The 14,271-nt window shown below is 33.2% G+C and overlaps 1 protein-coding gene across 2 annotated transcripts in view; it reads right to left on the bottom strand.

The window, feature by feature from the left end:
* Window positions 1-2,509: 2,509 nt before the first annotated feature.
* Window positions 2,510-14,271, bottom strand: part of LOC145268417 (sodium/calcium exchanger 2-like) — a 365,943-nt gene continuing 354,181 nt past the window's right edge. The window contains exons 17-19 of one of the 2 annotated variants that reach the window (XM_080123977.1): window positions 13,911-14,068; window positions 8,731-8,902; window positions 2,510-3,825 (exon numbers count right to left, since the gene is read on the bottom strand). In XM_080123977.1, the coding sequence (XP_079980103.1) occupies window positions 3,682-3,825; window positions 8,731-8,902; window positions 13,911-14,068 (474 nt within the window). In that variant the 3' untranslated portion in view covers window positions 2,510-3,681. Of the gene's footprint in view, window positions 3,826-8,730; window positions 8,907-13,910; window positions 14,069-14,271 lie in introns of both variants that reach the window. The other variant, XM_080123981.1, reaches the window with a different exon arrangement.

The raw sequence follows: 14,271 nt of genomic DNA, 5'->3' as shown, positions 1-14,271 counted from the left end.
AAGTTATTTGCTTAAAATGAGATCACCGCATAATCATCGGTGCTCAAGGGAGTGTTGAGCTTTTTTAGTCAGATTTTGTAGCTTTTGTGTCACCTTGGACAAACATTTGGGTGATATAAAGATGCAGTATCTTCTGTCTCTTGCTACACTTTGCAATTTTTTTTTTGCCAATAAAATTGATTGGTTCTTGTTATTAAACTCCATCTAAATAGACATCAACCCTTTGAACAAGGTTTTCTGTCTATTCATATTATCATCTATTAAAGGAAAGTCACAATTCTGTATGTGCAAGAACAAGAAGATCAATCTAAAATTCAGAAACTACACAAGATATAGTTACAAACCTTACATTGGATTCAGTATGACCTCAACCTTGTTATGGTAAAAAGAAAATACTGTAATATTCATTCATTTGGAGTCGTCAACGACCAAATTAGTGCATGAGCAGTAAAAAAAAAAAATATATATATATATATATACATGTTCTTTTCTTTTGTTAGTTGTTTAAAATACAGCACTGAAGCTAGGTCAAAAAGTGAGTTAGTTTTCTTTTTCTTGCTTTTCTCAGTTTTCTTTATTCTTTCTATTATATTATCTTGAACCAGTTACAAGAAAGTGAGATTGATTAGAGAGGGATCAGTCAGAGAGAGAGAGAGAGAGAGAGAGAGAGAGAGAGAGAGAGAGAGAGAGAGACAGAGACAGAGACAGAGACAGAGACAGAGAGACAGAGATGGACAGTCAGAAAGAGAGAGAGAGAGAGGGTTTTAGCTCTTCTATTTTGTTACTCTTATGAGAAAATTCAAAGCTGATAATAAATCTGTTTATTTAAAATGTTTAACTTTGTATATTCATCAAACACTATATATGTAAAAATATTCATCAGTTTTGGGATTGAGTTATGTTTTTAAAAATGTTTTATTCTAATTAACTGTAATTTGCAATTTACTCTCTCAGTTACCCATCTTATACTAAGTTTCAATCTATTACTCTAATGCTCTCTCAGTTTGAACCCCCTACCTGCTCTTATTTTACACAATGTTTATTACTCTCACTTTTCCTCTCTGTTTATTTAACAGTCAAAGATTATAAAACTAACTATAAAACAGAAGATTGGAATCGCTTATTGTAAATAATAGGAAATATTAATGCAAGTATTAATACTGAAGAAAAAATCAGAGATGGAGGTATAGTGAAAAAAAAAACCCTCATTTTTTATTTTGTTTTTTATTTTCATTAAATTTAATTGATTTTTCAAACTCGCTTTTTCCGGATTCAAACAATCTAACCAAAGCTCAATGAGCAACCCAATGCGTCACATTTTTTCTAGCATATATATATACAGGGTGACCCCCCCCCCCAAAAAAAAACATAGAAAGTATATCTAGAATATATGCTGTAAAAAAAAAATAAATAAATAAAAAAGGCCAAAGACTCTAGTGTTTTAATGTGATGTTTTGAATATAATAACCTAGTTATGACCAAAGTTTCATTTCATTCAAACAAAACACTAAGAAACGGGGCCTAATTAGAGTCAAGGCCCGTGTTTTTAGGTCACCCTGTATATATATATATATATATATATATATATATATATATATATATATATATATATATATATATATATGCACATATACAAACAAGTGCAACAGTAACACCGCTTTCCCAGTACCCTTAGTTCCAAAGTATTGCTGAATCGTCTGATTTCATCTTTTATCATATTGAAAATGCGTTAACACACCCCAAACCCACTAATTATACATCCATCATGTCCCTAAACCATCAAGGAATGCTAGAAACATTAAATAGAAGGGAATAAATGAAATGCAATTATTAGCAATAATTAATACCGAGGTTTCCACTTGGAATTGCTTCCACCTGAAGTTATAACTAGCAAAATAAGCATAAACAAAATAAGATATAATCTCAGAGGAAGGCAACCACTTGAAGATTAAGTTGACGCAAGCAAATTGACGGCCGCTACTTGCAGAGCCATCTGTTGGCCGGCCAGTAAACTAGCCTGGCAGCAGTGGAATTATCAAATCACCTCTTGCGATTTTGTCCTGATAATCTGAGGTGTTGGACAATCAGATGCGGGAAAATCAGTGTCGTACCTGTACACATACACACGTAATAAATAAATATATATATATATATATATATATATATATATATATATATATATATATATATATATATATATATATATATATATATATGTATATATATATATATGATACTTTCTATCATATCATACACACACACACACATATATATCAACTTCATCGTGGCTGCTGTATCAGAAATCAAATTGTGAACCAACATCAATCAACTCCATCCCCACCCCCAAAAGAAAATCCCAGTCATATTTTAAGCCAGGTAGTTATTTTGGCAAATAATTTGTTTTCAGTAATCTGTTTATTAACAAATAATAAAAAAAACTTTTTTCATAATTGGAAATTAAAAAAAAAAAATTAATTTTTAAAATGTTTTAACAAAATCAAAACAAAGGTTTTTTTTTTTTTAATTAGAATGTTTTATTTTTATTTTGAAAATATTTTGTTAATTGTATAATTATTAATTATTGACCAAATACAATTATATTACAAAGTAACAAACAATTATGAATAAATAATAAATGCAAACTGTTTTTTTGCTTTTTTATAAAAATGATAAAAATTCCACAAAAAGCTAAAAAAAAAAAAAAATATGGCTAAAAAAGTTGGAGATTGGTTTCAAATTAATACCGTTTTGCAATTTCCGATTTAAGATACGGGCGGCCATGACAAAGTAGATACTTTCTATTATGAATGAAAGGTTTATGTTTGTTTTACTTACAAAAAGTAAAGATGTATTTCTAAATGGATTATAATTATGATAATTAACAAAAAAGAATTAACAAATATAAATAAACAATAATAAACAGGATTGGCTGACTGTTATGGTGCACGAAGGACATAAATTTTTTTTGTTTGTTTTAGGCAAGAGAAAACTAACAGAATAATAGACAAGATGTGATGTTTTTTGTTGTTTTTTTTTTTTGGTCGGAGTAAATAACTGAAGTTCAATTTGAAATTGGTACTGCGCGCAACCATCTATTTACACGATATGAAAATGTTCCGGATCCATGAAGATAATCACAAAGAAGTGCCGCCGCTGTATATATTTTCACAGAATGTGTCATTTGTATGATCTTTTCGCAACTTTTTCCTCCGAACGGCCATTTTTTTTTTTTTTTTTTTTCGAATTTCTGACGTAGGAAAAAATAAAAAATAAATAAAAATTATGTTCCTAGCAAATTTCCAATTCCTGTCAAAATAGGCGAGATTTTTCGCATTTTTTCTTCAACTTCCGGTTTCTAGGACGCAAAATGAGTTATAGTTTTTGTTTGCGCATAATTTGTTATTATTATTAAAAAAAAAAATCATCATTGTCAATTTTTTTTTTTTTTTTTTTTTTTAAATCACTGTAACAATCAACGTTTAAAGAATAAATGTAAAAAATCCATTTATTTGTTTCGACGGGTTACAAAGGCCTCGTTCATTGCTTCTGTTTCCATTCGTGATTCCGGTAAAATTCCGTTCATTGTTTTTTGTTTATTCAAAAATGTATAAAAATTGCAACTCTGCATCTCTGGAAGGTTTGTATCACAGTCCAGAAAGTCTAAAAGGAATCAACTTCCGGTTATAGATAACTGATGTAGGGAAGTGGTTTGTACCCATAAGCCTGCAGGCTGATGATGATGACATAGAACAGCCAGAGACCTGCTAAAAATAAACTGCTGAGTCGAGCTCCCAACTTTGTTCCACCAAGTTCTCCACCAACAAACTGTAAAATAATAAAATACTTGAAAGTTGAAAAGAAAGAGAACAAAAAATAGAACATTGCACTGAATCATAAATACCAGCAATGGAAAATTAAGTTTTAAACAAAAACAAACACAAGAATCGTTTAGGGCATCAAAAATTAGGCCAAGGTTTTTCTGATTCCTGTTGTAGTGTGTCCCCCTTACAGATAATAATGAACTCTTCCACTCATAAAAACCAGGAGAATATGTCTTGCATCCTTGGTAGTCGGACTGATAATATGCCAGCATTTTTAATTTTTTGTGTTTGCTTTTCTGTTCAATATATTTTGTTTTCTACTACAGGGTGGAACGCTGAAAATGTCACCCTAAAGAAAACAACACTACAGCTTTATTTTAAAACTTTGAAAAAATCAATTCAAGTAACTTGATTATGTAGTAGAGCTGACATCTATTCAATGTAGCCAACTTCAGCCTCAATCACCACCTCGATATGGGTCTGGAACTGGGAGCATGCCTCTTTTACAAGCACCAGCAGGAGCTTGGTGGATAGTGGCAATCAGGCTGACTTTGGTATTGTGGGAGATCATGTTGTTGATATTCTCAATATATGACCAAATGAAGTAGTCCAGTGGGTTTAAGTCAGGGGAGCAGGAGTGCCAATGGGAAAAGTTGTAGCACTCCTGAAGTCAAGGCTGGGTCTGTTTGAACTTGTGGGCTGGTGCTGAGTCCTGCTACCACACCCAGGGTCTGTCACCAGGGGATCACCACACTCTTCAGTACATCCAGGTAGACGTTGGTGTTGACTTTCAAGCCGACTTAGAAGATATGAGGTGGCATGATGTGGCCCTCACTTGAAACCACACCAAAGAACATTTTTATCACCCTGGGCACATCCCTGTTATTCGTGGCAATTTTTATCACTCTGGGCACATCCCTGTTATTCGTGGCAATTTTTATCACCCTGGGCACATCCCTGTTATTCGTGGCAATTTTTATCACCCTGGGCACATCCCTGTTATTCGTGGCAATTTTTATCACCCTGGGCACATCCCTGTTATTCGTGGCAATTTTTATCACCCTGGGCACATCCCTGTTATTCGTGGCAATCCAGCGATTCAATAACTTGGATCGCGAGAGAGCATTATATTACATACAGTGGCACATTTCCGATCTCGCTTGTTGAACATTGTGTCACTTTCAGACATGATAGAAGGCTCCTATCACTCTTGGGATTTGTACACAACTAACCAACTAGTAGATGGTCTGCAACAAGAAAAGAAAACTGATTTTCATCAAATAGAAATGGAATCATATCACCTTTTCTAGGGCAACAATTTTATCGTTCCACCCTGTTGTGTCTGTTCAAGTTGTGTCTTTCTTCCAGACCCTTACGAGCAGTGGTGGGATTCAAATTTTTAAGAACTGGTTCTAAGAAAATGTTACTGAGAATAAAGAATCTACTATAATGTAGTTATGAATAGGGGTTTATGTAATTTTAACAACCGGTTCGCCGAACTCATACTATTTTAAGCACTGGTTCGCATTAACCGGTGCGAACAAGCTGAATCCCATCACTGTTTACGAGACCACAATACTGGCAATAAGGGAATTAGGGATTTCAAACCTTTTGCCATCCACAACCTAAAAAGTTCTGATTTTTTTTAACTGCAATTTGGATCCTGATTAATCGTCCCAATACTAATAATAATAAAGGTCAGTTGCTGAAAGTCTTTTCTCAGAACTGCATATCTTCAAGTAAAAATAGCTTTGCTAGGTGACAGGAGAAAGGACATTTTTCTTGGTGAGTACTTGGAAGGCCCTGGTCTGTTCTGCAAATCTTAAAAGGGTCTGGATCCATGTACTCTTTCAAAAATCTGATCGAAATTAACATGAACAGGAGTTATATTTAAAAGATTTGTAGCAGTTATAAAGATTGATATTTTTCCTCTGGTAAAAGAAATCCTAGCGAAGTTGTTTGATCATAAGCTGACCAATCAACCTTGCTAGGGCTGCTTTCTGCCAAAGGAAAGATATGTTAACCTTTATGACTACTACGAATCCTCTACATATAAATATACTAGAAGGTTGCTCAGTCATAAAAGATGCTTAAATATGATATTGTAATTCATGCAAATTTCGTATTTATTATTATAGAGCCAATATTCTATCGATTATTATATTTTACCCAATATATAATAGTGATTTCAAAAGTAAAAAAAAAAATGACTTGGGTGCCATCAGCTCAAATCGAAACGAAAACGTGTAACTTTACAGCATTATTCGTTATCATCTGAGCTAAGTCCACATGCATATCAAAACTTTATAAATTAATGTAGTTAAATGTCTAAATGTATATATGCGCACGTATAGGAGATAAATGTTTAGTTGCTTTATACCTGCCAAGTTCCAATTTTTCAATTTTGACTCCTTAGAAGATATTTTTTGCAGGCTAAAAATAAAGTTGAGTTTGTTGCACAAGTGCGAATCATAAGTTTCAAGTTTGTAGACCAAAAATTGACAAAGTAGATTGGTAGAGACCATTATGCACACAGAGACAACTTTTATCTCTGTCTCTCCTTATATATATTATATATACATATTTTAATTTGTTTGCTGTTGTGGGAGAGGTGCTAGTCTAGCGGCACTGATGAGTTGTGATACAACGAAACAGTACTGTATGTCGATGACTACAAATATATATATATATATATATATATATATATATATATATATAAAGTGACCTTGTCTGTCTGTCTGTCTTTTAATTTTTGATCTACAGACTTTAACCTTGATGTATTGTGTATTTGAACCTGTGGAACAATTCGATTTGGGTTTTAGCAAGTAAAAGATAAAAATTGAAAAAAAATTGGAACTTTGCAGGCGTAAGTGGATTAAACATGTTCCTTCTTTGTCTACACTTTTATTTTTCAAAGGTACAATGACATTATTTTAATCCGATTATATTTTAATTTGTTTGCTATTGATTTGTCAGTTATTCAGTCCATTAGATCCCACTGTAAATATGACACCAAATAATTTATTTTTAAAATCTATAAGATAATATATAATAGTACTGCTTGCTGCGTAATTACTAGGACTATGATACCAGAATATTCTTCATTGTTTTGACTCTCGAGAGCATATATCCGACACAGACACAGTTAATCAACCGAGAACCACATAACTCTATATAAAAGCATATAAGATATCAATGGATACACACTCGAGAGTCAAAACAATGAAAAGAATATGCTGTTGTCATAGCCCTAGTAATTACTCTGAAAAAAGGATAAAAATCGTTTGTATTCACCAACTTCTCTGCAAGAGTTTTTGGAATCCTCTTAAAAATTCTTGTGAAATTTGCTGAAATTCTATTTGTTCAACAATGTATGAACTTATATAAATGCATCTTGAAATTATATATAGCATCTGGTAGTCTCAAATAGTCACCCATATGGTAATTGACAAGGCTCAAGATCACTTAACCTTGGTGATCTATGAAGAACTGTTGTATCAATGTGATTATGTCGTATATAAACATTATACAAAACCAAGATAATTGAAACTATCAGAAATCCTATAATATGACATCCTCCAAACACACATACACACACAACACACACAAACACACACACACAACACACAAACACACACATACACAACATGATCGGGAAAAATGGAAAGCTCAAGTTAGCCTCAATCAAGCACTCGAAGGGTGCAGAGAATATTGGAACTTTAAGAGGATTGTTATCACTTAAAATTCCATAGAAAAACAACAACTATTATTGACAAGAAATCAATGGTAAATGACAGTTACTATAATTCAAAATGATTTGTAATGTTCATTAAATGAGGCTGAGCCTACTTGAAATTTGGAAAGACTTTTGTCACTAAGGATCCAGGAAACACTATTTGTTAATACCAGTGTGTGATCACTAGGGATAGGACAACAGCATATTCTTTTCATTGTTTTGACTCTCGAGTGTGTATCCGTTGATATCTTATATGTTTTTATGTAGAGTGATGTGGTTCTCGGTTGATTAAGTGTGTCTGTGTCGGATATATACTCTCGAGAGTCAAAACAATGGAAAGAATATGCTGTTGTCATAGACCTAGTGATTACTGATAATGGTTCTGACTTTTAGAGATGAGAATTGATAATTTGTATTATTCAGATGACTGATCTCATCTTCAGTGTTATTCACACAATGTTTCGATCAATGTAATCTCTGAACTTCTTCAGATGTATTTTGTTGAACTCAGAAATGTTTCTGTAAGTTGTAAGTGACACTATTCTAGAGGTTGAAGGTTCAATCGTTAGTGCAGGCGATACTAAGAGTACAATTACGAATTATTTTAGATTTTTATTAAGCGTTGGCTGATGTAATGGGAGCATGCTATCCGTGTGGATAAAGGATTTTGTTTGAAATTCCATACAGATTCTAAAGTTCAACAGAGAGATTCCCGAGTTCAACAAGATACACTTAAAGAAGATTGAAGATTACATCAGCTGGAACGTTGTACAAGTAACACTCCATGTACCATTGTATACGTTTACACATGTTTTATCACGTAGACCCAACACGTTGTAGACTCCATCACAAAGGAGACCAAGGCAAGGAATAACTTAACTCACTTTTTTTCTGTTGAAACAACATTTATGTCCGGGTACTTTCCCAAATAAAATCTGATCCTCCATCTAACATGATCCCTGGTCTGCGCACACATTCTTTTTATAATCTCTTTCTTTTTCCTTGCCGTGATGTCTCTTTGCACACTGTTCAGCATTTGCATAGTTACGCCCACACTCTGTTAGATCAAGATGAGAACAGTAGTCCAAATAATACACTGATAATGACTCATGTGAAAACCCCAAGTGAGTAAATAATAATAATAATAATAAAAACAAAAGCAATGATACTTACAAATCTCCTAATGACCAACAGGAATATACAAGTAATACCACAGATTGTGAACAAAGTGACACTCGATGCTAAGCTTTTTCCTGTGACGTGGTAAGGTACACCCTGGTATAAGTAGTACATGCTACAAATCACCCACGGTAATCCAAGACCAAGGAACACATTTACGCTGTTGCTTCCTGCAAGAAAAACATAATACAGAAATGTATTAACAATTAACTTAGACTGTCCACCGCTCCCGCTGGTCTGCTTCGCAGTTGAATACAACATGGTAGCATTCAAATCCAATGTAAACAAGTTCTTGTTGAGCCGTTCCCATAAATAATCAAATTCTACCCAATTTACACCATTAAAGCTTACTACACTACTACCTTACATTGATTAACCTGTATCCTCAAGTGGCCTTCAGGTCTTGATAAGTGGTGACTCCCAAGTAAAAAAAAAAAAACGATAAAAGAGATGTGTGAAAGTGAAATCATATATTTGATGGCAGCTATTCCGAATTCATAACTGTAAGTTGCCATCAACTGTTTGTATTTTAACAAACGGTCATAAGTTTTTTTTTTTTTTTTTTTTTTTTGTTTTAAAGTTATATAAAATCTTTTGCAGTAAAATTTTATAATTAAAATCTAGTAAAATTTTCTGGTATTATTTTTTTATTGAAAATTTAATATCAAGTAAAAATGGAATTTTCACTAAAAGCTATCAAATAATTTTAATTGAAAAACCGGTATTTTTTAAAAATTTAATTTTCCTTAGTACGCAGTTATGTACATCAGATAGAAAGGATCTAAACAACCTGTTTTATAACGATTTAGTAAAAGAGAAACCATTATGAATTCACAAGAGTCACCATTAAGTGAACGCTTTTACTTTTAGCAAGAGGTGCGATTACTATGGTAGATGCTCTACTGAACTACAATGCCTGTTTCCCCCTATCTTGCCAAAAATTCTCAACAAGAACTCGTCTAATTACAACCACAACAAAGAACTTCCATTTCTTTATATATATATATATATATATATATATATATATATATATATATATATATATATATATATATATATATATACCAAAAACCAAACAGATGTTTCTTTCCTAGAAAATCGCATTTGTGGAACAGAATGCCATAACTCTACTTCCAAACCGACTACAGCATGGTCATTTTAAACAAATACTTGTCAAACTGTTCTCTTGAAAAATCAAGCCTAATGTAAACAAATATTTGTCGAATTGTCCCCTTAGAAAATGACGTCCTCTTAAATAACCTTCTGTCTACCCCACTCACTATTTTTTTCCAATCCTCTTGTGGTGGCGGTCATTGTCCAACCAAAAATTCTTTTAACCTATATGCTTGAGTAGCCCCTGGGCCTTAATAAGTGGTGATCCATCAGTACCAAAACAAAAAGGTGTCACGATCAGAGTTTTCTCCTTTTGTGAGAAACTGGTTTCTTGGCCAGAGTGATTTCCCTTTGGTGAAAAAAAGTGTAAACCGCAAATCTCATGGTGAACACGAGATAATGTGGAAATTCTTATAACAACACATAGTCAAGAGTACTTGCCACTGCAGTACTGGTTTCTATTCAATCTAACAATTAATGATAAACAAAGAAGAACTGAAAACTAACCTTACTTATAGAATAAAATGTAACAGGATTTATATTTTTTTATGTTCTAGTGAGTCACTGCCTATCAAGGCCCAAAGACGATTCAAAGATAAGGTTAATAAGTGTGTTAAGTATATACTTGGACAACACCTTTAGGAATGATGACTGGGCAGAATTTAATACTTAAAGAGGATGTCTCAATAAGAATTTGTTAACATTAGACTTAAAAACGACCATGTAATCAGCTGAGAAGCAGCTTTGTGATATTATACCTCAGAGATGGGCAGTTCTTGGAAAGAAACTTTGCTCATGGAAATTTCATTTAGTTTTAAATACACAGAAAAAGAAAGAAAAATAATCTACAGTGGTTCTAGTAAGACAAGTTTTTATTATAAATGCTTTATGGGAGGAACACTAGATTCAAGTTCAGTCGAGCACCTATCATGAAAATAACAATAGAGTAGGGAAAGACTATATGTTGGATGTGATAGCTAATGGCTAAACATGTTTCAGTGACCACCCTGCCAGGGAAAATCACCTCATCAGACCAAGAATATCCACGAGATATATATATATATATTTACTAGCAGGTTGCATGGTTGTAAAATACGCTTAAATCTGATATTTTGATTAATGCAGATTTCGTATTGATTATTATTATATTAGATTGGACCCAATATATAGTAATGATTTAAAAAGTTTTTAAAAAATCACTCGTGTACTACCACCAAAAATCGAAACCAAAATCTTTAGCTTACGATTGATTTTTTCCTTTGACATTAATGCCTGACCTATGAAGATATGTTTACTAAAAAATAAAACATGAACCAATAGTTACTATGTTACACATGCATATTTGTAATGCTGTCGTTTGACATTCACCTGGAAAATTTAATTTCTCTAATTTTCAACAGTTTTGCACCAATTTTCCCCGGCTAAAACCCAAATATAAGGTTTTGCATGGGTTCGAATACCCTCTATATGAAGTTTCATGTCTGTAGACCAAAAACTGATAGAGTAGCTTGGTAGGCAAAATTTCTTAAACAAAAATATATACGAATACATAAATATATATAGAAAGAGGTTTGGGTTTATAATCTTATCACGCAAATATTATGCAAGTATAAATCATGTAGAATATCTGCGTGAATATAATTAAACGTAATATTTAACTAAAGATGATCATCTCATAAGAAACGAAAAAACTAATAGGAAATTAATTAAAATGAATGTTTAAAAGAATATGCAAATTAGCTAGATCTTTTGCAGATCAATGCAATTCCATGACCTGACAAATATATATATGACAAAGTTGTATTTTTATTTTTAAATAAATAGAAAAAAGGGGTTTTAATATAAATATCAATACACACAAAAAAAGTAATAAATTTATAGGAGCATAGATATACACTAACGAGTCACCATTTATCAAGGCTAAAAGCTACTTGAGGATGAAGGTTAATGAATGTCAGTTGGGTGATTAATAATGCTATAAAAGAATTGAAAACAATGAAATGGAATGGACAAAAAATTGTTGCCATTTGACTTGAAGACGATTATATTATAGCCTGTAGGAAAGCAATCCTGTGGCAATGTGTTCTACAGATGGAAAGTTCATTGTTGTGGGCACAGTTACCATGGTAATATAGCACTATGATCTTAGATTGTTCTTGTTGATATAAGTGTGGTTTATTAAGCTAATCACTTCCGGTTTCTTTGTCGGGGTGTGCTGGATGTGACAATATAAAACAGAAAGAAATGTGCGATAGTCATTAAGAGAAAGTGGATATGCAAGGATGTTGAATTTTTGACTGAGAAAAAAAAAGATGGTTACCTGCTTCCTACTTTAGCAAAGTTAGACACGAAGTAAGCTTTAATGTTATGGGATGGTAGTTCTCTAAAGGGCCACTCTGGCTAGTAAAAATTATTCAGGAATAAATCCATTAGCATTCCTCGGTAAGGGGTGCTTAAGGTGATGGGAATAACCTGCTTCTTTTCAAAGGAAGATATAATACCTGGAAGGTTGCACCCAAAACAGAGTAGGAAAAGAACAGTTTGATTGTTCAGGACAAACTTTAGGTTTCTAAACAAACATCGACAAACAGTTCAAGTCATTGCTGGATCCCTCAGGGTGGCTGATCTTTGAATCATTTATATCTTACTTGAGCAGCAGAGGATGTGTGAGGGTGCAGTTTTAGCATAAAACGACTACCAGAATTTAAATATACCTTTTGAGAAGTTTTTCACCCCGGCTGCCAAGTTGTGGTCAACAATAAACCGGTTGCAATATTTTTTATATAATAAGAGGGTATGATTAAAGGAAATTGGAAAATTCTACTTTGTAGACATGGGCGATAGGAACTGACCAATCAAATGGGGCCATGTTCTGCTAGCAACCAATCAGAAACCAGAGTCGCTCCATAAAAATATCTTACTTTTTATAATTCCTGCACATAATGTTATTTTGTGTCCACACGAGAAAGATCTTTGCTCTTTGCCAGCAAAATTTTAAAGTCTGAGATTATACAGAACAGCTACCCACGGAAAACTCTTTTTCATCTCCGGGACTTATACAGAATTGTGACCCTGTTGTTTTGAAAAATGATTATCGTTCATAGAGTACAAACATGCTACAAACTCATTGCTGTCAAAGAGAACAAGTGATGAATTAATTCTACTTGTAGTTTCTCATTACTTTTGTTGGTTGGTCTATAATTGCTAGCGATGAAAAGAATTTCCGAAATCTGAATAGATTCCTCCATAAAGTTCTATCTTCACGGTTGATCTTTTCCTTTTGAACATTTTGTTGAATAGTCAAGCCATTCTCATAGAATTGAAATGATGACAAGTGTAGTGACTGACATACGGAGCGATTTGAATGAATTCTAAAAAGCAAATGGGTCGAATAGCTTACTCTCTTTCTTTCTCTGTTTTGTTTTGATTCACTTTCCCTTTCACTCCCAAAAGTAAGTAAGTTTTCACATGAACGTGTCAACTCGTACGAACTTGTGGTTACTGTTAAGATATAAAGAAACACAGTACTTTTTTGTTACTTCAAATTTATTACAACTTTTAAAAATAACAGGAAACTATTATGCCAGTGATTGCCACCTTCTTTTGGGGAGGGAATGCTTCTTTTTTTTTTCTTCTTTTTTTTTTGCTTGTCATCTACAGCAATGGTGTGTGAGGGAGTACTTTTAACCAATGAAAATCGTTTTAAGCCCAAACAGTAATAAGTCTATGTCAGATTAACAAGCCAATACAAACTTATAAACTTCTATAAAGCGAGGAAATAAACACTGAAAAGATAGAGACAGATTAAACCCAGTGCACCTGAAAGACCTAAGAACGTATGCTCAATAACCCTACCCGGTTTGGTTGGGAGAGGCAAAAAGGAATCTTCAATGACTCACAGACAAGCCTAATTCATCTCGTGCATACATTACATACTAATGAAAGTCAAGAAAACTGAAACAAATTGCTACTCACAGCTACACATGCACAAACAAGAAAAAAAGTAAACCAACACATATACACAGTACTACGCCACAAAAAAAGCAACAAATTGGAGGTACTTGCCTGTAATATTTCCAATAGCGGCATCCGCTGTAGAATCGTGTTTGGCTGCTGTGCGACTGGCGAAAGTGTCAGGTAGACTTGTACCCAAAGCAATGATTGTAATTCCCGTTACACTCTGTTGCAGACCCACAACACAACCTATTAGATTACCAAGCTGATGGCAAAAAAAAAAAAAAAAAAAAAAAAAAATGACAAAGATTAAATACTCGTGAATATAGGACATTATCGTAAGAAAATAGAAAACAAAAGGGTATATCTAGATTATAACCCAATCTCTAGCAAATTCACGTCAGCATTTTCTAACATGGCTATGTAAACAAGCAGAAAAAAGCTAACACAAAAACTGCCAGGCGATAA

The sequence above is a fragment of the Euprymna scolopes genome, chromosome 4, assembly GCF_053919585.1.
Source record: "Euprymna scolopes isolate OS-2025 chromosome 4, ASM5391958v1, whole genome shotgun sequence".
NCBI lineage: Eukaryota > Metazoa > Mollusca > Cephalopoda > Sepiida > Sepiolidae > Euprymna > Euprymna scolopes.
The sequence above is the reverse complement of the archived record's forward strand: the minus strand, read 5'-3'. Positions and strand labels throughout refer to the sequence as shown.